We start from the raw sequence: 23,484 nt of genomic DNA, 5'->3' as shown, positions 1-23,484 counted from the left end.
TGTGTTGTTATGTTGCGATGGTATGGGTAATATGGCCCCTTTAGAGTAAAAACAAAGCTATCTACAGTATACAATATAGTGTTTTGCATTTTTCTCTTCATGTCTGCCTCTTTTTTGAGTTACAAAGTACATTTCACATCTGAAGGTCTTTATCTGGTTGGCTGCATGTAGCTGTATCTCTACAAAGAGACTTAAAAGCTCTGTTGCAAAACCCTTCTACTGGATACACAGCATCCTGGCCCAGACGGACCCTCAAAAGTGACTGATTTGGAGCGCACCACATAGGTCGCAACTCTGTGCGCCACACGGCAAGACTTGACTTCAAGGGAGTTTGACGTTAGCATGTTGCTAAGCTAACAAAGTGATAGTCTAATAAGCATCGAAACAGCATTTTTGGCAATGCTTTTTCATATTAAATATTTCCAATCAACATTTCTCAGTTTTTTTTACTTAGCTTGTTGCAGTGCATTCAGGGATTGCCTGAATGGAACAGCTTTTTCATCACAAGTGTGTCTATGGCGTCTTAATGCAGCCTTCACATGCTATAGGAAATTTGATAATTCCCACTTTTTAAGTCGTGATTATGAGCTTATCGCATTCAAGTTTCGAACGTGAGAGGGTGTTCATGTGCAAACTTGTATTTAGGAAGCTTGTATTTATGATAATTCACAGAGCACTTGAAGGCAGCATTAATGGCTGTCTAGGTAGGTACACAACTAGGTTTTTTTAAGGGTCCCTTTGACTATTGGGTTTTAGAAAATATTTTTCAAGCATCCAATACTCTAGGGGGCAATACTTACTTTCAAATGTCTTTGTCAGGAAGCTGCTATAGAGTTCAACAAGTGACCACCCACTTTTTAAGTGGACTTTGTTCCAGAATTATTTTTCCCATAGGGATTTGGTGAATCAACATTACAAACTTTGATTTGAAGCATAAAAGTGTTTTTTAAACACTTTCAAAATTTAAGAAATAGCAAGGGACAAAACTGTGTACTTAATGGCTTAAATGAGGAAGAGAACTACAATCCCATGAAGCACTGCGAAAGAAAATTGAACTAAAAATGGAGAAATATAAAGCATAAAGATGATTGTTGATATATGTATGTGTATATATATATATATATATATATATATATATATATATATACATATATATACATACATACATACATATATTATATATATAATATATGTATGTATGTATGTATATATATATATATATATATATATATATATATATATGTATGTATGTATGTATGTATATATATATATATATATATGTATGTATGTATGTATGTATATATATATGTATGTATGTATGTATATATATATATATATATATATATGTATGTATGTATATATATATATATATATATATATCATTATGAATTGGACATGTCTTAGATGCTACTGACAACAAAAGTTCTGGCTTGGAGGTAAATGAGCGTGAGAAATATCTTAATGAGAGAGTGAGAAGTGCCATTGGAACAGGGGATTCCTTCATCACATAGGCTGGGAATATCTGTGCTAAATGCATTAAGTTGTCATGTGACACTTAGTCATGCTGAGCACAGATAACTTAAAAGAGGGTAAACTCTGACAAATACAGTGAGAAATCACAACAGCTTATGCATTAGTTCATTCATACATCATATAGCCTGAACATGTGACTGTGAGGAAAATGGGAGGGGGTGTGGTAGGTTTTCACTCTAAATTGAATACAGACTGAATTTGGGTGAATGGTTAGCAAATACTGCCCTCTAGTGAACAGACTGGGCTTTACATCAATGAAGGACGAGGCATTGTGTTGTTATGTTGTGATGGTATGGGTAATATGGCCCCTTTAGAGAAAAACAAAGCTATCTACAGTATATTGTATATACAATATAGTGTATTGCATTTTTCTCTTCCTGTCTGCCTCTTTTTTGAGTACATTTCACATCTGAAGGTAAAGCTCTAAAGGTAAATTAATACATTTATCTGGTTGGCAGCATGTAGCTGTGTATCTCTAAAAAGAGACTCAAAACCCTTCTACTGCCTACACAGCATCCTGACCCAGACGGACCCTCAAAAGTGACTGATTTAGAGCGCTCTGAAGCCAATGACTTTCCAAACATAGTAGTCGAGGCTTTGCTTTCTTCTAACATTATGTGGTGAAAAAGCATCTGTCTCCACTGATGGTAACTGAAAAGCATTACGATTAAACGTTTTAGCAAGCAAATCCAAATATTATAAATGTACGAGGGTAGTATTCCTGATTTTATTGGGCTTCATCAGTGCACATTATTCTAAAGAACAAAAATGTTTTTCAGTACTATGAATGTATTGTACTGACGATGGTTGATGTCACCCATCTTGTTTTTCACAACTTCTCCTCTAACCACCTGATGTATAGAGACCACTATTCACAATCCAATCAATTCCCAGAGGGTAAAATCAAGCCTCGCCCTACATTGTTTTTCCCAATGAATATCTTGCTACATTTAGAAATACTTCTCTGTTGACAAAACCAAGGCCAAGCAAGCAGGGAAAATAATATTACTAGATTTTCTACATGTTCTGAAGGAAAGGTAAGTTTTATGGTCCTATTCAAAACTCATCACCATGATCCGTGATGTTTTGCACATTGCTTTCTTTCAATGGCTAATAAATGACAATGTAAATTTAATATGGTAATTTAATGTGTTTAAAGGAAAAAAAAAAAAAAAAAGCTAGATATTCTTACTTTTTACTTCAAGCAACATGAACCAGGCATTGTCAAGCTCCAAAAAAAAAAAAAAAAAAAAAAAAAAAAAGCACAATAAATATAAATGTAGTCCATGACCTATATGCTCTTTTATGAGTCTTCTGAAGCCATTGCTTTCGGTGAACTATTTATTTAATACTACCCATTATCTGTCACCAGAGAACAACAACTACTGACCCACTTTCTCTCAGAGAGAGACAAAAACAAAATATATCCTGCAGGGTTCCATGAAAACGTATCCTCAAAACTGATATGCTTGTTGGAACAGGAAGCTCCTCAGTGAGTAAATGCTAGAAGCACTTCAACATCCACAAGATGGCAGCACAAACAATGTTCCTGGCTAGTTCAAATCTTCTAATGATGTATCAAAATATAACAAATATTAAAATGATTTAGTCAAGGCTACAGCAGAAAGAACCTTTGTAAGATTATACGCATGCAGAAGTGCTCTATCACCAGACCATCATCTTAGGAAGGAGAAAGAGTAATACACTTTGATGTAAAACAGGTTGGACCTGTAATTGATTATGTTTCTAAACAAAGCTAGTAGGTAGTGTTGTGTTTTTTAAGTCTTCATGTTCCATAACAGTGGGAAGCTACTCTGATTCGTGTAGAAGCTTGTCAGCATGCATGAGGATGACAGCACAGGTGCTTTAAATATTAGGCCTATTTATGAACCAATTAATAGATCTGCTCAAAAATGGGCATCATGCCATTGACCTACAAAATAAGCCAAAAAGTGGAAGTTGAACTTCAATGTCTAATGGTATGTGAGTATCAAGTGGACTATCACGAGCATATAAACACACCCACTTTACCAAGTTAATCATGCATAGAGCAAATTACACAGCAGCAATGGCCTAATCTTTACACACAGGTGACTGTCCTGATACATCACTGATAAATCAACAACAGTACGAACTAGTAGGGATGTCAATTTTTCAAGTTTTTGTTTAAATTAACGATCAATTAATCGATTAATCGTTAAACTTAACCTCTTATATCCGAAACAGGGGGCGCTACTAAGTTAAATCATGTTACCTAACCACTTGCTTAACCCACACAATAGGTGTTGTTTTAAGCTTGGCTTTACAGTGAATATATAGGGAATATGACCATCACTTAACAAGTGCTTTTAAATTTGCTAACATATTTGAAGTGCTCTGTTTTCATAGCATGAAAAAAAAATGCTTTACATGAAAACTGTGATCTGTAAAATCATCGTACATAATAGATAGACTTGTGTCATACATCGTTGAAAAAGGTCTCAACTAGCAGAATACAAGCATATTTGTTTCAGTTAGAGACCAAACTATATCAAGTATTTACATGAAAAAGCGTAACATCTCGAAACATTAGTAAACCATAGTAGATCGCATATCTTTATTTAGAGCTGGTGGTCTCAAACAAGTCCAAAACACAACATAAGACAATACGTAGATCAGCGAGTTACATGATATGCTGCTTGGCTAAAGCTATCGGTCTTCTGGGATCTGATCACATCGCAATCATGACGCAGTGTTTTCCAACGTCATTTGAAAGTTCAACCAATGGAAACTGGATCTCGGGTATGGTGGGTGGGTACAGTGGGTAGGGACGATGTGTAGAGATCAGTCGGACACTGTACAGCTGGAGCGCGCTTGGATTGGTTTGATCGCTCAGAGTGACTGATCTCGATTTACCATGTGCCACAGAATAGGAGTGCACAGCTGAAACAGAGCTGGAAGATCCATCACTCACCCACCAGGATCTTATTATTTGTTTATTCTATGTATTTTTATTGTGTCGTTTACATAAGTAAGTAGTTCTTATGTTCAGTAAAATCACTTGTTTGGAGGGTTTTTTGGACCCTTGGTTAATTATGTTACGAAATAAACAGCTTGCATACCTAATCCATTTAGAATACATAACCTACGGCACGCACGCTTAATTTTTCTTTGTGTGTCTGCTGCACGTGTTTTGCACACAAGCCGCAAACACCTCCAAACTATGCACTCGAATGATAACCTTGCTTAAACGAACATTGACAAGTTTTATGTCGATAAACTATTATTGTCAATTAATCGATCGCCGATTAATCGTTAGCATCCCTAGTACATAGGGCTAAATCTGGAAGCCAAAATGCAAACTAATTCTGGAGGTCCTGTCACAATGGGCTGAGGGTGGATACACAAGCTCCACAAGGCCCCAGAGGCATTTTCATCTATAGGGAAATGGCCACCAATGCCACATATGCCCATCATACACTGCTGTTATGATGGGGCTTCCAGGTAAATACAGGCTGGGCACACTGCCAGCTGGAAAGGGCCAACAACAGGAAACAGGAAGGGCCCAAACTGTGATTAATGCCACAATCGGACGACTGGGGGAAGAGGTAGTCCCATGCCTGAAATGCACCAGAGACATGGCGCACAATAAAAACAAACGGCACCTGTTTGTTCTAGGATAAAGGTAAAAGGAAAGTGGAAAAATCATATCACAGATGTAAGGTCTTAAAGACACAAAGCAACTTCAACAAGTTGACTGGCTTGGCAATTTTTACAGTTAAATTTAATAATTTAGCAGACACTTTTATCCAAAGCATCTATCAAAGAGTTTTATCAAAATATTTTCAGCCATTATAGATTTAAATCTCCATAAAACAAAAGTTGCAATAGTCTTTTCTTCCCTATTGTCACATATAACTGAGTGAAACGGCTTCTGGAACAATAAAAAAAAATGTAGGGCAGAACTTGACTTTGTCCATGAGGAATTGATTGGATGATTGGATGGTTTATCCACAGCTATTGCTGTGATCTCATGCGAGTGACAGGTTGTCCCAGGGTTTGTTTTTTTTTTTTTTATTATTATTATTATTATTATTATTATTATTATTAATTTAAGTAAGAAATAAAAGCTGTTGCTCAACAGTAAACTGAGAACTTTCAGAACTATCTCTAACATCACTGTAGTGGAGTGCTGAGTCAACAGCACATGGGGATTTGCACAGTATTCTGTAGCAGGGTCATAGAATGTCAAATCAACCAAATTTTGGAAACTTCCCCCAGCTCAAATTTTTTTTCTGAAGAAAGACAAACAAATGGTGATGAAAGCCAAATGATTACATGTCATGGATGTATATTTACTGAGTAATCCACTATTTTGTAGAAAGGGGTCAAAATGACAATTTACAGGGGGTAAAAATGACTTTAGAAAGATGGCAGCATCATTATTTTATTTTTACACAGAGATTGGGAGGTCTATTAGTTAAATCTGTTGACTTTAGCAATCTTTGTTGCCAACAGTGAAAGTTCAAAAATAGGAAAAAACACTTTTTGCCCCAAGTTTGCATGACTGTAATAAGTATTAAATACATCTTAATATCCCTTTATATTTTGGTTTTTAACAAACATTTCTTTTGGTAAGGTCATTTCTTTTCTTCTCTTCATTTTAAAGGCCCTATATGGTTCAAACCCAGAGATAGGGAGATCTTAATGTGGCTACATGAGTAAACTGGTAAATTGTACACATTTTCAGTGGTCAAGAACCAAATGTGGGTCACTTTGCATACAACTGATACTTTTCTTTTAAAGAGGAATATCTGAACAACAAATTATGTTGAAACTTGAAATGTATCTCACTTTTTTTCTATCAACACAATTGCATAGAATATACCTGAGTGCCATAAATACGTTTTTTCCAGAGTTTGTGGGCCTGTCACTCAAAAAATATTAAAGATATCGGTAATACTTTATTTTAAGGTGACATAGTTACACGCTACTACATGTACTTACTATAGTAATAACAGTAAATTATGCATAATTACAAGTAAAAGTACAATTAAACCAAACCCTAACCATAACTCTAGTAAGTGCATGTAGGTAATTAATATTACTCAGTACTTATTTGAGTAAGTACAATGTAACTAGTCACCTTAAAATAAAGTGTAACCAAGATATCTCAATATTAATTAAAATAATTTAAAAACTTTTCTTTTGAAATATTCATTTTCAAGGCTCTATATGGTTCAATCCCATAGATATGGCTCTCTCAATTTTACCCATTTTCAATGGTCGAAAACCAAATGTGGTTCACTTTGCACACAGCTGATGCTTATAGCATTTAAAGGGGAATGTCTGAAGAATAAGTAATGTTGTAACTATGTTGAAACTTGCTCTCAGAAGTGTATTTATAAGAATCTATATTAGTATATATAATCTTATATCAGTTTTAAGGATATTTGGAAGAAAGGATTTTGTTCATTTTAACAGCTAGCAAGAGTTTAAATACACAGTATCATAACTACATGTGACCACATTGACATCCAATATCTCTGTGATTGAACCATGATATAGGGCCTTAAAATTGAAGATTCCAAAAGAAAAGTTTCACAGGAACAAGAATCTAAAATTATATTAAGATATCTTTAACACTGAATTACAGACATGTAAACTTCAGAAAAATATTTTGGCACGTAGAGAGGGGATTGTTGTATGCAATTGTTTTCATAGAGGGAAAAATATACATTTCTAGTTTCAGTGTTATTTGTTCTTCAGTTCTTCAGGGTTTTGACCATTGAAAATTGGTAAAATTCAACATTTTGAACATGGAGTCACATTGGGATGCCCATATGCAATTGAAACATATATGGTCTAAAAATGACGATTACAAAAGAAAAGTTTAAGAATGAGAATCTAGATATCTTTAATACTTTTAGAGTTAGGCATGCAAATGTTCGGAAAAGAATATTTATGGCACTCAGACAAGTATGTTTTATGCAATTTGTGTTGATAGAAAAAAAAACTAGATACATTTCTTGTTTCAACATTATTTGTTGTTCCGATATTCCTCTTTAAAATAAATATATATATATAAAATACGCTTTATTGGACATGTACCACATTTGGTTTTTGACTACTGAAAATGTGTACAATTTGCTCATGGAGCTGCATTAAGAGCTCTATATCTCTGGAAACCATATAGGGCATTTAAAATGAAGATAACAAAAGAAAAGTTTGTTAAGAACCAGAATCTAAAAAGGTATATTAAGATATATTTAACACTTTTTGAGTAAACTTGGGGCAAAAAAAACACATGAAGTGCTTTTCCCATTTTTGAATTTTCACTGTTGGCATATAATGCAAAGTTTGCTAAAGTCAATGGATTTAACTAATAGACCTACCAATCTCTGTGTAAAAATAAAATAATGATGCTGCCTGAAGTCATTTTTACTACCCTCTACAAAATAGTGGATTACTCAGTAAATAGGCTATACATCCATGACATTTAATTATTTTGGCTTTCTTCTTCATTTATGAATTTCTTTCACCAGAAAAAAATTATCAAAATCAAATTTTTAGCAGGGGACCTCAGGTTTTGAAACACGAAATTATCAAATAGGATAAAGGGAAGGGGCTCAACAATGCCCAGCTAAGCTATAGCTTCTCCCGCTGCTCTTGCAATGATTTGGGCTTTAAATCTCCATCGTGACCCCTCCTTCACCATTTAAACATGTTGAATAACAAGCTCTAATCAAATCCAAATATCCTAATATCAGATAGAACACTTCAGATAACAATGCTATTCTCAGCCCTTAGGAACAATCAAACAATCACATCATCTACAAGGTCAAGCTGTGCCCTAAATAACCCGTATATAGGGATTTTATTTAGTCGTTCTCAGCAGCAAGTGACTGGCCATTGAGCGATGGCTTGAGTTATGGTGCCAGAATCTGGAATGGCCGGGGAAAGCCTACAAATCCAGTACACTGGGATCTCATACAGGAAGTATGTCTTTTTGTTTTCCTATTCCGTACTGATTTACACCCAGTTCCCACCTTTGATGGGTTGTATTTTGAGTGGTATCCTGTTTGGTCTGACAAGGATTCCAATTCCCAGCAGCTCCTAGGTCCCACTAGTCAAACTGGACTGTGGGATATTTCCCCGCTCTAGAGGAACTCTGCGACCTAGCTGCCACATCCTGACTTATCAAAGCACGGAAGTGAAGCATGCAGAATACATCGTTAGCGTCTCCATTCCAACACCAGCCAGTCTCCAATGTGGGCCGCCGTCTGCCAGAGATGTCGTCCACCCTCCTACTGTAACACTCTTGCACCTAAGCGCACTCGGTAACAATGTAACTACTCTAGAACTGAAAAATACTTCTGGATAATTTCTTACACTATTCTCTGCAGGGATAAGTCATGATGGTTGAATAGTCATTCAACATCTGACTAGTTGATTGACTAGTTGATGTTTTAGTTTCATTAGCATGATGTTAAGACGAACGCAAGAAGACGTCTTATTTTAAACAGCCCTATTATGCTATTTTAAACAGTTCCTAATTTTGTTTTGTAGGTCTCACTTTCATTTTTTCATAATATACATTGCAGCATCGCAACTTTTCTCACAGTGGCTGAAACGGTTCAATAAAGGATTCCGTCTCCCTAAATCTCTCTTTCCGAGAGCCTGATCTGCTCTGATTGATCAGAAGGCCCAGACTGTTGTGATTGTTCTACCTCTTACAGTGTCGTAAACTAAACGTCCATTATTATATTTAAATCTCCTAAAGTCCAGAGACTTCCTCAGCACTTCTCTAAAGTGATACAAACAGTAACGCAAAGTGGATTTGTTTTTGCGGAGCAGAAAACAGTGTGTTTTCAACATATCAACAACACGACATGTTGAGGGTCAAAGTAGTTGTTCGTAGACAGCCAATGAAGACCATTGGTTGGCATTATTCACATTTGTTACAAACATATGTAGGTTTGTTCAGGAAGTAAGACTGGAATTAAAATAGATCTTGAATCAGACTCAAGAATTTGTGGTCGATGTCTTGTTGGACTCAAAATCTTGTGGTCCAAGACCATATTTTATATTCTCAGTTTTGTCAGAATTAAAGACCAAGACCATAACCACATTTTCATGGCCTTGGACTTGATAGCATTGGACTCTGACTCGACCCTCTTCTGGTCTTGGTCTTGACTCTGACTTGAATGAGCTGGTCTTGACTATAACACTGTAGGGCTTTTCACACTGCGCTTAACCCCGGGTTATCGTCGTTCTAAACACTCCTTTTAACCCCGGGTAAATGAGTGTTTCACACTTGTAATTTAGATGTCGGGGTTAGCACCACTTTTTACTCAGAGTTATGAAACCCTGCTCTGGAGCAGGGTTAGCACCGCTTTTGCGAGGTTAACTCCGTATTGCGATGCCAAACTTGTACAATGTGAAACAATGCAGTGTTAGAATGTTACAACTAGATGCTTAGCAACTGACAACCAGTCAGGTGCCTTATATTCACGCACTTTGGGCAGTCACGGAAACACCACGCAATGTACAAACAGTCGTTTCTGCGTATGACAGGAAAAATGTCAAACGGCGGCAGAAAGCATGACAATTGGAGTGAAGAGAAGACCGTCATTCTTACCTTTATAGTTCGAAAAGTTCACTCAGAAAAAAAACTCAGTCAAAAAAAGTCGGCAATGCGTAATATGAGGACGCGCGATGCTAGAGCCTATGTAAACAGGTCATGTGCTGCGTTTGTCCAGTCAGTGACACTGACACCGCAGATATGCAGATAAGGACTTTATCCCAGGGTTTAGGAATGTGCAGTGTGAAACAGTATCTTATGAATACCCAGGATTAACTGTTAACCCCGGGTATAGCATGAGCAGTGTGAAACGTGAATAAAGATAACCCAGGATTTAGTTTAACGGGTGTTTAGAATGACCCAGGGCTAACTATTTCAAGTGTGAAAAGCCCTTGTCTATATTAGTCTATGTTTATATTAGTCTATTGTATGTCACACCAGCAGTTTCTAAGACATTCAAATAACCCTGTCTGCAACACACCAGTCAAAGTCACTTTTGATCACATTTCAAAAGTGAAAATCACATTTCTGGCCTGTTCTGATGTTTGAATGCTTAATGTTTGAACAACTGACCTGCTTAACCATGTCTGCTTATTTTTGGTTTGCATGCATGCTTTCGGAAATATAAACCACTTTAACCTAGCCTATGAACTAAGGTCATTTAGTGTGCAAAAGTGACACTGAAAACACCACCTAACTGGTTTCACAAAGTAAACCACAGATAAACAAAGAGATTCACATTCACTATCTTAGCAACATCAACTCCAACTTACTAATTACCAGCAATTTGTCCTTTTTCTCCCTGGAGAAACCTGGGGCAGGTGTCTTGCTCAAGGGCACAATGATGATAGTGTGTCATTTGAACCTACAGGATCTTATCTTTTCCATCCTAGATCATAAAGAACTAGACAACCCAAAATGGCTCGCGAATGCTAAAAAATTTGTATCTTTAATGTTTTGATGCAACTAACCTAGGCTGAGTTTCCCAAAGCCAACTATGGCAAGTTCTGTAAGTTCTGCAAGTACTGCAAGTTCCTTCGTTACCAAAACAGTTTAATGGAACTTGCAGCCATAGTTGGTTAACCATGCTTTTGGGAAATGCACCCCTGGTTATCCCCCTCAAAGGAGATTATTGTATTAATCCGGGATCTTGTAAGAAAAACTGTGATTCAAAAAACATACCCTTACCTACTGGATGTTGCATAAAGCCAGCCAATCAAACTGAAAGTGTTGATTTTAGCCAGAACTGACCATTTTTATGTGCAATAAACATCAGATGAAAGGACTGTGGGTGGTCTGTTGCCGTGCCTTCTGTGGGTAAAACAGAAGAACAGGTGCATAGGCTTTGGGCTTCTCAGGTCCGACTGAATGCTCTACTTTTCAAGCAGTGAGGTTTGTCATGGCCCTTAAATCAAAATGGGCTTGAGCCTGTTGAATAAACATGAGAGTCACTGTGACTAGTGACCTCAGAGCATCCATTAAAAGATCAGTCTGATAAACCGACAATTTAACACACCATTAGCACTTAAACTAGATCACACAGGGCACAAATAACCCACATTACATAAGCTTAAAGACCTCTTTTAGGAGTTTTGTGGCTTTTAGTCCATGCCTCTGTGCTTTGAGACCAAAGCTTGTGTACAAAATTCAATTCAATTAGCAGATATTTACATTAAAAAGTCTTTATATTTTGGGAAAACAGACCGAAAATACTTCTTGGACTCATGGGCGTATCCATGTATTTTTGTCCAAACAAAAGGTTGGTTATTTAACAAAAAAGATGAGCTTTTCGAGCATTTCAATAGGAAATATATTTACACACAAAAGAATACTACGCTCACCAAACCATTTCATGCAGTGTTTAACAGATCTGGGTGAAGATCACCCAACCAGAATCTAAAATTTTCATCTATTTGATCATTACCATATGGCTAACCATGTAGCCACATAATCATTTCAAATTGAGAACATAAAATAATTAAAATAAGAAAATTAAAACAGAGAACATAAACAAGTCCTGACTAAGGAGAGAGATGTTCTTCATGTTGATTTTATCAGTGGGAGATTTGGGGTCAGATCTTTGCAGGTCACCTCCTGACAAAACATGAAAGACAAAAACTGTCACTATTTAGTAAATTTATTTAAAAAAAAAAAAAAAAAAAAAAAAAATCTACTGGAAACACAACGCACTAAAGCTTTTTGCAGACTATAGATTTCTGTAAACTACCTAAGGATGTAGAGCAGAGATGGAGCTCCAGACTCCTGTCAGCTACAGAGACACCAATGAGGGAGAACCTCCTACTGTGGGAAGAGCCCAGAGGAACTGAACGCTAAGGGAAGGACCCTAGATACGTAACATGATAGAGAGAGCATGCCATGAAGTTTCCAAACGCTGCTAGGAAATCCAAAGACACATAGAGAAGAGGAAACTTGTGCCCCAGTGCCCCAATGACATACTGTGTGTGAGCAAAAGCCACAAGTCAGAACAGACAGATAATCGATCAGGGCGAGTCCACCCGAGAGCAAAAGCCACCTAAAGAGCTTCTGTGTCAAAGCTCTCAATTTTATCCAAGCTGTGATAGTTTGAAAACACACCAGGGAGAAGACTGCTCTAATTTTGGAGTGCCTGAGAGTTTTGGAAACCTAATACACTGGAGCTAATTATAAAGCAATTAGGAAGAGCAGAAATTGGACTCTCTGGTGTTAAACTTTTGGAGCTAAATTGTACCATGGAAGCACTGGTGCTGCAAATGAGTGAGATGCATGTGCTCAGATGGTCTCCTATGGTTTTAAGCAATCAAGAGATGGATACAGAGATGATTGTTTAATGGCATCAGTGCATAATCCAGTCCAAAAGCACAGGGCAACAAGTTCAAGTGTAAGGTTAAAGTTACAAAAAAAGGAAACATACTTCCAATATACATTTTTTTTTTTTTCCCAAGAGAAATTTGACTTTAAAAACATTTGATCTCTGCTAAAAAAAAGACCAGTTAAGAACCATTTTAAGGACACACATTAGCACACAGGATCTCATCCAAAACCTAATAGTGACCAGGTTTGCTACTCTGTTTTATCACTTTTAAAGGATTCAAAAACAGGAAATCAAACTGAGTAATTGCAACAGCCAATAAAGTGTCTTTATAAAAGTAAATCATTGGATCTTTACCTCTAGTCACTGACTTCCTCATTGCATTGCCTGACTTGCTCTCTCGCTTGAACAGACAGCCGAGCTCACAACTACTGCTGTTGCTTTTGGCAGTTAAATGCAAACCAAGGCTTTAATGCTCACCAGGGTGAAAGTTAAACAAACAATTTAAACACAATGTTCCAGGACACATATTTTTCCATGAGCCAATATGATTTTTCACATAAAAATACAGCAGTCAACAATGAAACATATAAAAACATAATAACTATAACTTTTTAGCTTAATAGCTTTAACATTTTCCATAGGAAGAGAGAATAGTCGATAGTTCAGTCATAAAATGCAATAGCACATCACTAACCATTAACATAAAATCCATTTGCCATTGATCCAGTTTCGCTTACAATATCTATGTGCATGAGCTCCGACAATAAAAGTCCATTAGTAAAACCAGTAACTGCATTACTCTTTAGGATACTAAAGACGTTGTATTTCAAATGAGGGGAGGGCGGTACGATGGGTGGTAGAAACGTGCCTGGTAGAGGTTAGAGCTGCAACTAATGACTATTTTAAATAAAATATACATGACTGTTCAAAAAGTTTGTGGTTAGTTATAATTTTTAAGGTCTCTTAGGCTGAATTTATCAGTCAAAACAGTAAAATTGTGAAATATTACGACAATTTAAAATAACTGTTTTCTATTTAATTTTTTTTTTTATGCAATTTATTCATTATCTTATATGCTGATTTGGTGCTTAAAATAAGAACATTTCTTATTATTATCAATGTTGAAAACAATTGCGCTGCTTAATTTTTTTGTGGAAATCGTGACACATTTTTTCAGGATTCTTTGATGAATAGAAAGTTTTTATGTAATATGCATTTATTAGAAATAAATCTTTTATAACAATGTGAGTCTTTACTGTCACAACTGATCAATTTAATGCATCCTTGCTGAATTATATAATTTCTTTTTTTTTTTTTTTTTTTAAATCTTACTGACAACAAACTTTTGAATGGTAGTGTATATTAAAAATATAAAGCATCAGATAATGGTAAGGGTAATCTAAATGTAAAAATAGAGCAAATGAGCATGCGATAAATGAAAAAAAAAAAACCTCTAATAAGGCCTATTTTCAGGACTGTGTTACCTTATTTTACATATGATATGAGAGCAATGAAAAACATGTAAAATGAAATAAAATAAAATTGTGCTTAACTGCCCAGAAATTAGTAACCTGCTCCCTGCTCATGCCTGACCTGCAGTTCTTTAGTTAACCATTACATAAACCTTCCGGTTTGGCTGTAAATTAGCTTGGTTGCCCGTAAAATGAACAACATTCGAAGGGATTAAATGAATGCAGCAGCTGCTGTACGCGATTGCGATCCGGCTTTTTTTTAATGAGAGAGCCACCGAAACAGCTTTTGGGCAAGTGCTAAAATGCATTGAGATTCCACGCACAAATTAACCATACAGAGTGAGGGAACAAAACAGAACACAATAGGATCATTGTTGCTCCCATTCGTTTCAAAATAAGCAGACCACGGACCAAATGAGGCCAGATCCATAATTAAACTGAGCTAAGATTCTGCACTGAATGCACTGTGTCCTTTAATAATGGAAAACCATGGGGATACCAAAAAGAATGAACTGAAACCTGAACAGTTAGAACAGTCAGAACAAACACTAAAACCAATGGCCCCGGACAGCCAGCACATAAAAAGCATGAAGGAAACGCGCTGCTCTGGAAAAAACATACCAGAAACGTAGATACAATGATGTGGTTTCCATGCCAACTACAAAGTCAAAGGTTTAAGCTCCACCCATTTTGGGGAGAGGGAAGCCAACTATGCAAGCCATGAAATCCCAGGAGCTGACATTGATAAAGCTTTCACTGAGCTCGCTAAAACCTTTTTCTATGCCCCCTGTTGATGAAAAGGGCATAAAATCTGTTTACAGTTGTGTACAACTTGTTAAGGATGAAGATATGCTTGTATTGGTGTGCACATGTGGTTTGTTGTAGTCCAACCCACTTTCCACATTCTAGTGAAATAAAAATAGGTCATACCCAAGAAGTACAAGTTCAGGGGCCCTTCTATTTTATGATCTATCAAACATGAACCTAATGAGAAAAGGGGTCTGACAACAACCTCTCGTCCTTACTGACCCAAAGTCAAAAGTGGGATTTGTCAGGACAAAAATACATAATCAACTATGTTCCTAATCTACACACCGCCAGCCCTTTCAGTCCCTTTGCAGCACTGTTTCTTGAGGAAATGATTCTATTCTGAGAATCCTGACCGGAACATCCCAAAGGAAACACCCCTGTGACCTCAGTGCACATGTCCAAGTCAAGTATCAAAGCACCGAATGTGCGAGAAATTTGCTGGCACCGGAATTAAATTCTGTCACGCTGTGGAGCAGCACCAACATCACAATACAGTATACTCGTTAAACTGTTATTATCAGACATTGGATATTGTAAACTAATTATGTAACACGAAAGGTGCAAAAAAGGACTTTGAAAGAGTTCACGCAGAGGCCAAATAAGCTGATAATAAACAATGTTATATAAAAAAAAAGATTAGATGTGATCTGTGACCACACATCATCCCAGGTACATTCATTAATGGAGCTGTGATAATCACAAGACATGTGACTAGAGTTGTCAAAAGTACCGACTTCGGTATCAAGTCGGTACTGAAATTGTAAAAATGTGATGCTTTGAGCGCTGTTGAACGGATTCGTAAATACCTCTGATTGGCTATTGTGTTTCACATGCTCATCGAATATGTCTGTGATTGGCTACAATGATCAACGCTTCAAAAACATGATGTAAATAGTCTTCAATGACACTTCACCGAGCGCTTACACAGATACACACAAGAGCGTTTGAAAGCAGGCTTCTATCGCGGACCAGAGTTCCTGCTCCCGCTTTCAAATTCAAACACTTCCGTGTGCTTTCAAACGCTCCCGTGCGTTGATCATTGTAGCCAATCACAGACATATCCAATGAATGCGTGAACACAATGGCCAATCAGAGGTGTTTACGAATTCGCTCAACAGCGCTCAAAGCATCACATTTTTACAATTTCAGTACCGACTTGATACCGAAGTCGGTACTTTTGACAACTCTACATGTGACTGTTGGTGTCATTATGAAATGAAAATAAATCTCAAATGTATTGAATTGAATAGACAGTAAAAGATTACAAAATAAAAATATAAAAGATTGTAAGAGTCACTTTAAAGGGTGTAAATATGTTTTGTTGAACTGAAGTTTGCTAAAAATGAATGAAAAATTACCAGAGCACTTAATTACTAGGCAGGAAATGGAAGTTGCCATAGTCTTTTCTTCTCTATTGTGACGTATATATCAGAGTGAAACGACTTTTTGAGCAAGAATAAATGTAATGTGGGACTTGATTTTGTCCATGAGGAATTGATTGGATGATTTGATGGTTGTGGTTTGCTATTGGTGGATCTCATGTGAGTGACAGGAAGTCCGGCCTTTGCACCAGTAAACACGTCATCAGAGAAGAGAAGAGATGTACAAGAGGGAGGGGAAGTTATTTTGATTAAAGATTACGAGGGCACATGAATTTAAAAAAATGATATGCGCGGATAAACCAGTTGTAATACTGCAATATTCCATTAAAAACAAGAATTGTCCATTTTGATTTTATGGTGGCATAGTTCATCCATATTTATGTCATCATTTACTCACTCTCATGTGAGTTTTCTTTAATATATGCACAGGTCTTGTTACCTGATTTGTGATCAGTGCAGCCAATAAAATTAGATTTATAGACTAAATAAATTATCATATCTTACAGCAAACTACTTCACATCTAAAGTGAAACCTGTATACTTATCTAACTACATACATGTTTACATTTTTTCCCCAAAAGGCAGAACAAAAAGAGCTATAAAGCATAGCAGAGATGACCAAAAATTGTTGATATAACAGGAAAGCTCTTCCTTTAACAGTGCTCAGAACTGCTATCCTTTCTGGATACCCTCCTCTATTGGCTTAGGTTTGTTTGTAAGCAAAATAAACAAGAAACTGTAAGTGACTTCACCCACATACTGAGTTGATATACATTTGTAATAGTTCCAAACATAACATAACAACTGTTCAGAAACAATACCGATGAAGGCTGATAATTTGTGGGAGCAGCGATGAAAACAAAACACCTGATCCTACAGGCTCTGGCCATCTTCAAAAAGAATTAAAAGAATACTCTACCAGGTAATCCATGTAATTCCCCGATAGCTTCTTGCTGTTGTCTACGGAAAATAGAAGTCCTGAGTTAGGGCGACTATGAAATGAAACGCTGGTGTTAATTGAATGCATCCAAAAGTCAATTTTTTGACGGCTTTGGAATCCCCGCCTCTCAGATATGAAAAATAATATATTAATAAAGAGGCTAGCAGCGTTAGCTGTGCACTCCTCTTCCTCTGTAAGTCCCACGCACGGTTATGTGAATAAAAGAAGTCCTGACGAAGAAAAAAAAGATTCAGGCTTTTAATATATTCAAAAACATTACTATAAATATATTTTTAAGTCGTAATAATTCAGACTCAGACGTGATACAGCCAGTGCAATACAGTTTAATGGTATGGGCGGAGAGCGGCGCTGTTTGTTGTGTGTTCGCGAGCCACAAGCATCACGACTTCGACGTGACGTCATTGTCACGCTGAGTATTACGTTCATTCATCCAACAGGGATTGAAGTTCTTTATGTTTCTTACTTCTTTTGAGTGTTTAAACCGATATCTATATAATTGATTGTCCTTACGACGCTCTTTCACGTTATTAAGGAGTTTGTTTAATATTAATAGCGAAGAATGCTAGTTTTGCGAACGTCTAAGCGATCACGTGATAGGACATCGTATCTGTAAGGCTACGGGTTCTTTTACATCACGTGACAAGGAACTTACGGTGCCAGATATTTGTTTGATAGTGACCTCTGCTGGTTAAAGTAACACACTATTCTTCAAGGAGAGTGACAGCATAACCGTGTTGTGTGTAATCTGAGATATGTCCATAGAAACGCGTCATGCTCAGGAATGCTAGCTTCTTTCAAAATGCAAAGTTTTTGTGTTTTTCTACTTATAATGTTATAGTAACACAGGCCTATTGCATCATGTTTATGTATAAAAAGTTCTGAAGAAATTGAAACAATAATACTCATTTGGGTGAACAGGCCATGTAGCACAGTGCAATAAAATGATAGTGGCACACAATGTATCTGAAGCTCTCAGGTTAATCTGCTTCCTGGTATAAACACAGCCTAATCAGTACATTCTGTAAAAGTGAATAAAAATCTCTGCGTAAACTGCAGAAATTCACATGCATGTTAGACAAGTAGAAGTAGTATTTTTCATGTACTTTTCATAGGTAGTGTGTCTATTTAAGATTAGACCTAGGCTATATTAAAGTTGGCTGATAATTGGACACAGTGACTTGTATACGGGGGTACTGGGGTTTATTCTTTGCCCCAGGCTGATTATTCTGATTGGCTCCACCCTCGATTATTCTGCCCTGGACCGCAGAGCGCATTCAGCGAAGAGAGGCAGGCGTACACAAAACCCACTTTTTCAATACCCTCTGAGAGGAATTTAAACTGTTTTCACAGGATAATGTTTTCAAAAGTTTTCGACGTGTTTTGGTAGAAAGCAGAGACCGTAAATTCCTGAAGAGGTTGATTTAACGGAACGGCGCGGAGAGTGTATTGTAACTTTGGAAACTGAGTTTACAAAGCGTTTCCACACAACTATGGCGCTCAGAGCGAGAGCTTTATACGACTTTATCTCTGAAAATCCCGGCGAGATATCTGTGACAGAGAACGAACTTCTAACTTTGTGTAGTGAAGAGGTTGTCGATGGTTGGTTGGAGGGCACGAACAGCAGAGGTGAGACGGGGCTCTTCCCTGCATCATACGTGGAGATTATGAGGACTGACACATCACTACATGATAACGGGACATCCGCTAGTCAGGACTATTACTACCAAAGTCCTCAGAGGAGGGACACCTCAAACGAGTCGACACCCACTCATTCCGCTGTTTACCAGGGACACCTTCAGCAACAGCGACATAGTTTTCAGACGAGCCAAGGAAGCGACGAGGATTGGGATGATGACTGGGATGACAGTGTCACCTCGGAGGAACACGGAGGAACACCTGAAAAACGTGGGAATACTCAAACGGGATATACCAGCACAAGCACTTCTGCTTCTCGACGTGGTAGTGGGCAACAGTCCAAAAGCACAGGAACAGTTGGAAAAAATCTCAATAGGTTTTCAACCTTTGTAAAGTCAGGCGGTGAGGCTTTCGTTTTGGGTGAAGCTTCAGGTTTGGTCAGAGATGGAGACAAAATATTTGTGGTTATGGGTCAGTACGGTCCAGAATGGCAAGATAACCCATATCCATTCACTTGCATTATCGATGACCCTACAAAACAGACCAAATTCAAAGGCATGAAGAGCTATATGTCCTATGGACTCACACCTAGTCATACTCAAAGCCAGGTGAATAGAAGATACAAGCACTTTGACTGGCTTTATGCTCGACTTGTAGAAAAGTTCCCTGTCATTTCGGTCCCTCACTTGCCAGAAAAACAAGCCACAGGTCGATTTGAAGAGGATTTTATTTCTAAGAGGAGGAAAGGTTTAATATGGTGGATGAATCACATGACTAGTCATCCTATTTTATCCAAGTGTGACGTTTTCCAGCATTTCCTCACCTGCAGCAGCAACGACGAAAAGGCCTGGAAGCAAGGCAAGCGAAAAGCAGAGAAGGACGACTTAGTCGGCGCTAACTTCTTCCTCACTATCTGTCCTCCAGCTTTACCGCTTGACTTACAAGAGGTGGAAAGCAACATAGATGGTTTCAAAACGTTCACCAAAAAAATGGACGAAAACCTCATACAGGTCAACGTCACTATTAACGAATTTGCCAGAAAGCAGATCACTGGTTTTAAAAAGGAATATCAGAGAGTTGGACAGGCTTTCAGACTTTTAAGTCAGGCCTTTGAATTTGACCAGCAAGTATACTCAATTCCATTAAACAAGGCCATGGCACACACTGGAGAAGTCTATGAGACCATTGGGGATTACTTTGCAGAGCAGCCTCGTCAGGATTTGGAGCCAATTTCTGATCTTTTAGCGATCTACCAGGGACACCTTGCAAACTTTCCAGACATTATCCATGTTCAGAAAGGTTTGGAATTTTTCTCATGTGTTTGCTCAAATACCACTTGTCAGAATGGCATGCCATAAAATGTGGATATAGGTCAGTAGGTCATTAGTTTATGTGCATGCCATCAGCTTTAAGACACTATCCAGTGTCAGGTTATTATTTGAATGGAAAATTAAATCAGTAAGGTAAATCGCTATTTGATGAAACTAAAAAAAAGTATCTTATTTATACTTAAATGGATGGATGGTGTTTGAGCGAAGGCAAGCTGCTCATGTAAAATGGTGCGCTTTTTAGTTTATTAACTTTTTATACCTTATAGCAAATGGAACATAGCAACAGGCTCTCGGCAGTATTTCAAATGACATGTCCTGATTTCTCCCTGGTGCAAGAGAAAGAGCATATGGGCCCTGCTAGTTCTTGCAGCTTGAGATGTGTGTTGGTATGGTGAAATGAAGCCAACCCTGCTGTAATTCTCACATCCCTTTAGTGGGGGAAGTGTATACCTCTGACTGATCTATTTTTTTCTTTATTGTTAAATTAAATTGACTTGAGTCATTCTTTTCTGTAGTATCATATTTCTTGTTTTTTTATGACGCAAATTGTTAATGCGGTTTTGTATGAGAAACTGCTTGTTTTCATAAAACATCTGATACTGGGAAAGCTTTTGTGTGGAAGGCTCTAATCCTAAGCATAGGGCCCCAGCACAGGGTAGCACTGAATGCTTACACCACAGTGACTCACAGTTTAACTCACAGATGTAGTTATTCTGATTCCTTGGATGTAAAAACACATCCCCTAACTAAACTTTGATGTAATATATGTGATTGTATAAGTAAAGTCAATGTGAAACGATGTTCACAACTTATTCTACTTCCGTAATCAGACACCATAGTGAAACTACGGAAGCTTGTTTCCGCCACTGAATAAAAAATAAAAAGGTAATTGCACCTTTTTATCTCACAATTCTGACTTTTCTCACAGAATTTCATGATTTAAAGTCGCAATTGTGAGTTAAGTCAAAATAGCATGATATAAAGTTGCAATTGCACAATTCTGACTTTTTTCTCAGAATTGTGAGTTTATATCTAGCAATTCTGACTATATAACTCACAATTGTGACTATATCATGCAATTCTGAGAAAAAAAGTCAGAATTGCGAGATGTAAACTTGCAATTGAGTTATAGTAAGAATTGTGAGATATAAACTTGCAATTATGAGAAAAAGTCGGAATTGCAAGAAAAAGTCAGAATTGTATCTCGCAATTCTAACTTTATAACACGCAACTGCGACTTTATATCACGCAATTCTGACTATAACTCACAATTGCAACTTTTTATCATGCAATTCTGAGAAGAGTCAGAATTGCGACATGTAGTTATAGTAAGAATTGTGAGATATAAACTTGCAATTCTGAGAAAAAGTCAGAATTGTATCACGCATTTCTGAATTTATAACACGCAATTGCGACTTCATATCACGCAATTCTGACTTTATAACACGCAATTACAACTTTATATCATACAATTCTGACTTTATAACACGCAATTGCAACTTTATATCACACAATTCTGATTTTAAAACTCACAATTGCGACTTTATATCACGCAATTCTGACTTTATAACTCACAATTCTGACTTGATATCATGCAATTGTGAGAAAAAAGTCAGAATTGTGAGATAAAAAGTCACAATGATCTTCTTCTTTTTTTAATTCCGTGGTGGAAACAAGCTTCCATATGAAAAAAAAACGTAGGTCAGGATTTTATCCATCTGGAATTGATTGGATTATGAAAAGTATGGGTTACATACCAAAATGGAGCCAGGTTAGAGGGGAGGGGGGATAAAAAGTAAAAGGTATTCATGAAATCAGCTGAAAAAGGAAAATTGTTTTGAAGAAAAAGTTACTACATTTTGATACAAGATTCCAATGACAAACATTTGTAATACTAATGCACTGATGAATCATATGCAATAAGACCAGGAATATGAATTTACAAAATAAAGTAAGAGTTCATTTTAAGTTGACATATAGTGCACAGGGAATATTGATTTCTCCTTGAGAAATTCCAAAGAGAGCTGTAAGCCTTAAATCAAAAGCCATGACTGGTCTGAGCTTGCATTTTAATGTGTTCAAAATGGAAAGCTCTCAGAGTGCATGTGTGTGTTTTTGCAGATGTGATTGTGTGTTATAGACTTTTAACTGAACCGTCGCTTTCCTTGTTCTTTTCCGTCCTCTGTCTTTCTTCAGGAGCCCTCACTAAGGCCAAGGAGAGCCAGAAACATGGGGAGGAAAAAGATGGCACTGCAGGTGGAGGCATCAATGACCGCTGCAACATCATCTCCTGCGCTACGCTAGCTGAGATCCAGCACTTTCATCGCGTACGTGTGCGTGATTTCAAGGCGCAGATGCAGCATTTCTTACAGCAGCAGATCAGCTTCTTTCAAAAAATCACAGGCAAGTTGGAGGAAGCCCTGGACATGTATGATCAGGCTTAGGAAATCAAATGGCCAGAACTGAAATGAAACACAAATAAGCATCCTTTTTATTATTGATTCATGAAAATATAGTTACTGTCTTGTAGGAGTGTTTGGGGTGGCTTTGAGTTACAAACAAAAATAATGATGAAAACGTGTGCCAGAAATTGACAATGGTCCTTAAAATGTAGACTTCATTATTATTGAGTAAAATCCTATATAATCTGATTATACATAACGGTCAAAATTGGTTTCAGTTTTCCTGAAACCCTCGCAACATAACCACAATTTTAAGTTTACATTTTAATCGGCTTAGTCGAAATAAACAACATAGATTACTTATTTGTAATTGTGTGCCTGTACTGATATGCTCTCTGTACCGGTATGGACTCATTCCATGGACTATGACCTGTGGTGATGCTAAATAAGTGTAGATTTGAAGGCATTTGTCTTTTGAACAGTCTTCTATTACAGATATAAAGATACATTATACATTTGAATATCTTAGTGTGTTGGTCTGTCAATTATGGTTGTTTATGATCCTTCTCTGTCTGTGCAAGTT

General features: G+C 37.1%; 2 protein-coding genes across 4 annotated transcripts in view; one reads left to right on the top strand and one right to left on the bottom strand.

Annotated features, from left to right (window-relative positions):
- arl15b (ADP-ribosylation factor-like 15b) overlaps positions 1 to 17,919 on the bottom strand; it is a 46,893-nt gene extending 28,974 nt beyond the window's left edge. The window contains exon 1 of one of the 3 annotated variants that reach the window (XM_051908454.1): positions 17,492 to 17,919. In XM_051908454.1, coding sequence (XP_051764414.1) covers positions 17,492 to 17,599 — 108 coding nt within the window. In that variant the 5' untranslated portion in view covers positions 17,600 to 17,919. The remainder of the gene's footprint in view (positions 1 to 17,491) is intronic. The other 2 variants (XM_051908453.1, XM_051908452.1) reach the window with 2 other exon arrangements.
- Positions 17,920 to 18,790: 871 nt separating this feature from the next.
- snx18b (sorting nexin 18b) lies at positions 18,791 to 23,422 on the top strand. Its single transcript, XM_051908450.1, has 2 exons — positions 18,791 to 20,467; positions 22,696 to 23,422. Exons 1-2 carry the CDS (start codon positions 19,024 to 19,026, stop codon positions 22,941 to 22,943), a joined length of 1,692 nt encoding a protein of 563 aa, XP_051764410.1. The 5' UTR covers positions 18,791 to 19,023; the 3' UTR covers positions 22,944 to 23,422.
- The last annotated feature ends 62 nt before the right edge of the window (positions 23,423 to 23,484 follow it).

The sequence above is a fragment of the Ctenopharyngodon idella genome, chromosome 10 (genome assembly GCF_019924925.1).
Source record: "Ctenopharyngodon idella isolate HZGC_01 chromosome 10, HZGC01, whole genome shotgun sequence".
Lineage (NCBI taxonomy): Eukaryota > Metazoa > Chordata > Actinopteri > Cypriniformes > Xenocyprididae > Ctenopharyngodon > Ctenopharyngodon idella.
The sequence above is the reverse complement of the archived record's forward strand: the minus strand, read 5'-3'. Positions and strand labels throughout refer to the sequence as shown.